Here is a 6,000-nt window from a genome sequence, read left to right as displayed (position 1 = left end):
GATGGCACTGCGTACTCCTGCATTTCTCAGGTTCCCTCAATCAACACAGAGGAGTTGCACCTCTGAAAGCTAGACCGTGCATATTTGCATACGACAGGCAAAATTGCGTAGGCAGTAGCAATACAGTAAAGCCCATGTTTACCGGGCGAAGCCCAATACACCATCGAGCCCGAAATTGCCGCAGCATCGTCTGTACCTGGTGGATGCAGAGGAAGTACACAGGCACAGCAAGCCAGCAATAGATAAGCAGCTCAGGCCCACACAGTTAATACTGTTTTCCAACAGCAACCATGCAAAGGGCAGCCAGTAAACACATTTTTTCTCGAACAAGACGGTAAACACAATGACGGCCATAATGGTTTCAGATCCAAAGGGCAAAGACGTGAGTCAGATTTCGGTCAATGGACCATACATGTATGCATTTTCAGTGAGCGAATGATGGCACTTATTATCATGCGCATCCCAGTATACTAGAGGTCAAAAAGAATGATTGAGGCTCTCATCTTACTTGCATTAGTAGTATACAGATATTAATAACAATAGGGCTTACAATGGCCGCTGGAAACAAGTACAACACTACAACAGAGAATTGCCTTATATGTAGAGCTACCGTACCGTATAGGAGGATGAATGGATTGAGTGACAAAATGGTGTGATTATTCAGTAAGTGATCAGGGGGGTGGGGTGGGGGGGGGGGGGGGAATCTCAACGCAAAACTTCATGACAACAATGCCGTCCGATGTTACCTTGCTAAACTGTGTTTCCTTCCTATGATGAAGATGCCACCTCGATGGCACTGCCAAGCGGCCATGCGGCTTCAACATATGCATCACTGTAAGGGACCTTCTTTACCAAGGTCATCTCATGGTCGGGATCAACACCTGCAAGAATGTTTGCAAAATAAGTGAGAAGGCGCTTACAACCTTTATGCTATTCTGATTAGTTTCGTTAGACCAGGTCATACCGAATCCGTCCACAAGTAATGTGTACTGATAAATAAGGTCCATGCAGATATATGGAATGTTATCCTTTTGGACACCGGGGAAGGTAGCTTCAGCATCCTTCACACTCAACTTGCAAGCACGCTCGGCAGCTTGTTTGAAGTCTGAGGGTTTAACATTAGCAACAGCTGCATTGGCGTTCACAAATCCAGCCTGAAAAGACACCAGTAAATGGTTACAAACGTAACAAGGATAAAACAACGGCTGGAAAACAAGAAAATTAATTTCAAAGTTCAGATGGGACACTACGAAACTACTAGAACCAATTGTTCCATAACCTTACCTCAGCAGCCCTATCAAAGAAAAACGATGCTACAAAGAGATTCTTTTGTCCAGCACCACCACCACCATTCCAAATGCCACCAAAAGAACACTTCATGTGGGTGCATGCTTCATCAACTTTCAGAGCTTTCACTGCATCATCCTTGCATTTTGAATAACTAGCACCAGAAGGTGAGGCAGATGCTTCAAATGTATCGTCACCATATTTGTATTGCCCTACAATCATTACACACAATTATATCAGGTGCCACAAATCAGCAAAATATCAGATGGTGAGGTATCTAGAAGTTACAAAAAATGCAATCCAACTGGGTCCATAATCTCTAGCACAGTTGTGACCAGCACTGTAACTAGACTATCAAGGTACTATAAGATAGGCATAGGTTTTATTAATCATAGAGAATGATTGCTGGCATAGAGTTAATTTGTGGGACATCAAGCGATGACCCTTTCCCAAACAAAACATCGTGGCAACTTGACAAAGTTCATCTTTTTAACAAAAAGAACATCAATTCGTTGGTGTGGAGGTACTCAAGACTGTATACACAGACAGGAAACATACATGATAGAGAGACCAGGGTAGAAGCAACCATACCTTGAAATCCCTCTAACATACAGTTGCTGTAACCATTGCCATTGCCAGCTTTTAAGACCTCTGCTCTAGCAGCTAGCAACCCGTAAAGCAAATAACTGCAAAAAAATGTTTCCAGAAATATTTTATGATGTTATGGGCAGGTATAATCATATCATGTAATTCCCAACAGACTGCCCAAAAAAATTATACAAATGACCAGTGCATGACTTTACGTCAGGAAATAGTACTAAAACAATGTTTTTTTAATGTCGCTCACTTAAGTTTATTCTACCGAGGAGTAGTGTTTTCTTTCTGTTTTTTTTTTTCATCACATAACAATTCCCTTAAGTTGCTACTTTCAGAACTACACCAATTTTCAGCTTTGTAGGGGATTATGACCTATGAATCAAAATAGGAGAAACAAGGGATTTGCAGGATTGGAACCACCATCAGGTGCTTAAATTGGTTTAGCTGGTGTCTGTTACTATGCCTGTTTGCCACAGGCGACCTAATTAGAACTTTAAAACGGTAGCAACAATTCAAAGCTCAATAATTTGCAACACTAACCTATGAACATAAAGATAATATGTGGTTCCTTTGAGGAACAGTTTCTTCACATATGCATCTTCCCCATCAGATGGTTTAGGAGCCTTTTCTGCATCCTTCTCTGCAATAGCATATGCCATTTGGACAGATCCACCACCAAGATCAACTACACCAACCGTGTCTGCATAAGTCTTTCCCAAGTTTCCCAACAGATAATTGATAGTAACCTATAAGTTGGTAGAAAAATAATAATTGTTACTTGTTGCGGGACTAAAGTGTGAATATAGAAGCACGAATCATGAGCAATTCCTGAACAATCTCACACAACCCGTGAATAATTCCTAAACCTCTGAAGTGAAATGGGTAATCAGAATGTTTGATGATGAGATGTCATTATGTCAAAACAAAAGCCTCTATCATGCCAACTTATTGCATTAGATTTGAATGAATTAAAAACTAATTAGATCCTATGAATCTGAATTGGTTTGAACTATCACTTATATGATATTTATTTATTATATTGTGCAGCCTGGCAGACAGCAGTTCTGAAAGGATTGACAGATAGATTGCACAAAGAAGCATTTTTTGTAATAAGTGGTGCACTTTTGTCCAAATCAAGAATGCTGATACACTAGCTAATCTTATCAATCTTGAGCATTGGCAACATTGTATAAAAGGGCAGGCCTGGTGCAGTGGTGAGAGCTGTCTCACTGAGTCACCAGGTCGTGGGTTCGAAGCAGCCTCTCCGCAGATTTGCGGGGGGGAGGCTTGCCTCGGTTTTTCCCTTCACCAGACCCCACTCATGTGGGAGCCTCCGGCACTGGGTCTGCCCTTTAGTTGGACACAGTTACGAGAGCAACAGATGGATAAGACCAGCATCATACCCACTCGTATGTGCCTTCCTGCGTTCCATCAAGAACTGTAACCCAATCCTCTTGGTTTTTAAAGGAACTCTTTTCGCGAAGAAGATCCTTAACCTGCACCATTGGCAGAAACAGCAGCAGCAAATTTGAGTTAAACAGAATTTTGATGACCATGGTAATAAAACACACAGATTCATTTAGAGAGAGCATGCTACATCCACTGATGAATGCAGTGACGACATTATTGAAAGGTTATGCTAGAAGAACCATTTACCGCTTGCAATATTGCCTCGGACTTTTGTGCACCCAAATTTCTCAGCCCTGCGGTGGCCTGCGCATAGAGAAGGAAGCTAATACAGTAAGAACACCATGAAGCATCAATTACACAACCTAGTGGTACGGTGTGCCACCCACCCCGACTCTGACAGGCGTTTGATCGCGCAATTCCGTGGGCACCACTCGCTTGGCTTCATCAAGGAGAGAGACGAGCGACTCGGCGGCCTCCCGGGGGTCGTTGGCATAGAAGCTAAGTCCCGGTTTTTTCTGCAGGCGAGAGACGAGGGAGCTTTGAGATCACGAGACGCGAACCAGATCCAGATCCAATTGACGAACAGGTAGCGTACCTGGACGAAGAGCTCGATCTCGCTGCCAATGTGGACGAGATCCAGGTTGGAGTCGAAGCGGAAGACATGGACGCGGCTGCCGGAGCTCCCGGCGTCGAAGATGACGGCGTACTTGTCAGCCCCCGCGGGCCCGGGCCTCCTGGCGACGCCCGTGGTGGCTGGCGAGCGCGGCATGAGGAGGAGGACGAGGGAGACGAGCGCGAGCGGGGCGAGGACGACAAGCAGGACGCCCCGGTAGCGGTGCGCGCGGTCGGCCAGCGTCTCCTGGCGGCCGCCGTTGGGCAGCGCGGAGTAGCGGCGCATCTTGGCGGCGTCGGTGGGGAGGAGCAGGAGGTCCGGGGACGAGGGCGTGCGGTAGCGGACGCCGCGGCCGCCGCTTGCGGTTGCGGCGGGTGTGGGGGCCGGGGGCGACGGCGACGGGTTGGACGCCTCCTGCTGCGCGGGATCCAGCGCTCCGCGTCGGGGCGCGCGGCGCGCGCGTCGGTGGTGGATCTGCTGCTGCTGCGACTGCGTCGTGGCGGGGTGAGGGGGAGGGAAGGCAACGTTTAAGGCGGGCGCGGGCATACTTTGAGTTGACCTCGCTCAGGCTGGGAATTGGGATCGCGTGTCGTCGGGGCGGGGCGTGGCCAAGCGGCCGTTGGAGGCGGACGGAAATGCGAGCCGCCTCGGGATCTGCCGCGGGCGGATGGACAGGGGAGATGCAAGCGCGGCTGCGCGGGGGAATTTTCTTTTTAATTTTAACACTATGCGTAAACTAATTTTAAATTTAACATTGTCTAACACTTTTGATCGTGTCTATTGCTATGCATGGTGGTGCGGCAGGGGGCTGATGTGGCGACGACCGAAAAGGCTGACGGTTGACGTGGCAGGGCCTGTCACGCCACCGATCTTGGCGCGGCAGTGCCGCGCCCTGATCCGTGGCGCGGCGGAGCCGAATAAAAGCCCCGTGGCCAGTCCCGCCTGCCCGCGCCCGCCCGCCGCCGAGCACGCCGGCCGCCGCGCCCGCATGCCGGTGCGCCACCCCCCTCTGGCCACGCACGGCGGCTGCCCGCCGCGCCCGCCGAGGCCTCTACCTGCATTTCCTGGCCCGGTCTAGCGCGCCACCGCCGCGAGGACCAGCGTCGCTGCCGCGAGGTACTCCCCTAGTGTATTTGTTGATTGAATCGACATTGTTAGTATAATAAGTTTGTAAAATAAATAAAGTTAGTATAATTAGTAAAGTATAGTTAGTAAAGTTAGTTAGTCTAGTTAGTATAGATAGTAAAGTTATGTAGTTTAGTTAATACAGTTAGTGAGTCTAGTTATACATTGGATTTAGTCTAATTAGTTGTTGTTGTTAGCCTTGTATAGATGTTAATATTAGATTAGGTAGTATAGTTATAGTTAGAATGGGTATTAATATTTCTATGGACATTACGTACGACGATTTCGATGACTTGATGAAGTTTCTTGAAATACTTTTGTAGATGGATTGTTGTGTTAGAGTTTTATACGAATGAAGTGTTAGGAGAGAAGATGGTATGTTTGAGGATATGGAAGAAGAATTGTAATAGTTTGATGAACCTCCTAGCTTCAACGACATTTGTGTCCATTTGAATACAAAGTTTGGCAATGATTTCACACTGAAGGGGATGTTTGATACTGAGAAGACTAGGGCACACTATGTCCTCATACCCTTGTGCGACCCTGGTCACTGGTCCCGCTACACTAGGGTGCTCCAAGGTTCTAATATGCCCGTGGCTGAGGTGGTGGTCGAGAATGGGTACAAGATGCAGGGTGTTCAGGACGGCCCGTCCATTGATGGTGTTGGAGGCAATGAACAAGAATTAGGGGTCGAAGGGGAAACAGCTCAGGATAACATGGATTTGGATGGTCAGTTGACGCAGGAGCAGTTTCATTCAACTACAGTAGGCTGTATAAGCAATGACTTTGATGTGAATGAGTTCGAACGGAAAGAGGAGGAGCAGTAGGAGGAGGACACGATTCAGACGGGACTGGCCGCGTGGCTTTTATTATGCTCTGCCGCGCCACGGATCAGGGTGTGGCACTGCCGCGCCAAGATCGGTGGCGCGACAGGTCTTGCCACGTTAATGGTCAGCCTTTTCGGTCGT

The 6,000-nt window shown here is 47.7% G+C and overlaps 1 protein-coding gene across 1 annotated transcript; it reads right to left on the bottom strand.

Moving 5' to 3' along the window:
• Positions 1–363: 363 nt before the first annotated feature.
• LOC136547503 (probable apyrase 2) lies at positions 364–4,543 on the bottom strand. The gene is made up of 9 exons (XM_066539443.1): positions 3,890–4,543; positions 3,681–3,809; positions 3,541–3,597; positions 3,288–3,380; positions 2,425–2,630; positions 1,879–1,973; positions 1,285–1,499; positions 965–1,154; positions 364–881 (listed from the first exon to the last, which is right to left on the bottom strand). The coding sequence occupies exons 1-9, from the start codon at positions 4,451–4,453 to the stop codon at positions 769–771; spliced, it is 1,662 nt and encodes a 553-aa protein (XP_066395540.1). The 5' UTR covers positions 4,454–4,543; the 3' UTR covers positions 364–768.
• Between the last annotated feature and the right edge of the window lie 1,457 nt (positions 4,544–6,000).

The sequence above is a fragment of the Miscanthus floridulus genome, chromosome 3, assembly GCF_019320115.1.
Source record: "Miscanthus floridulus cultivar M001 chromosome 3, ASM1932011v1, whole genome shotgun sequence".
Taxonomy (NCBI): domain Eukaryota; kingdom Viridiplantae; phylum Streptophyta; class Magnoliopsida; order Poales; family Poaceae; genus Miscanthus; species Miscanthus floridulus.
Note: the sequence above shows the minus strand (reverse complement) of the source record. Positions and strands in the feature narration are given on the sequence as shown.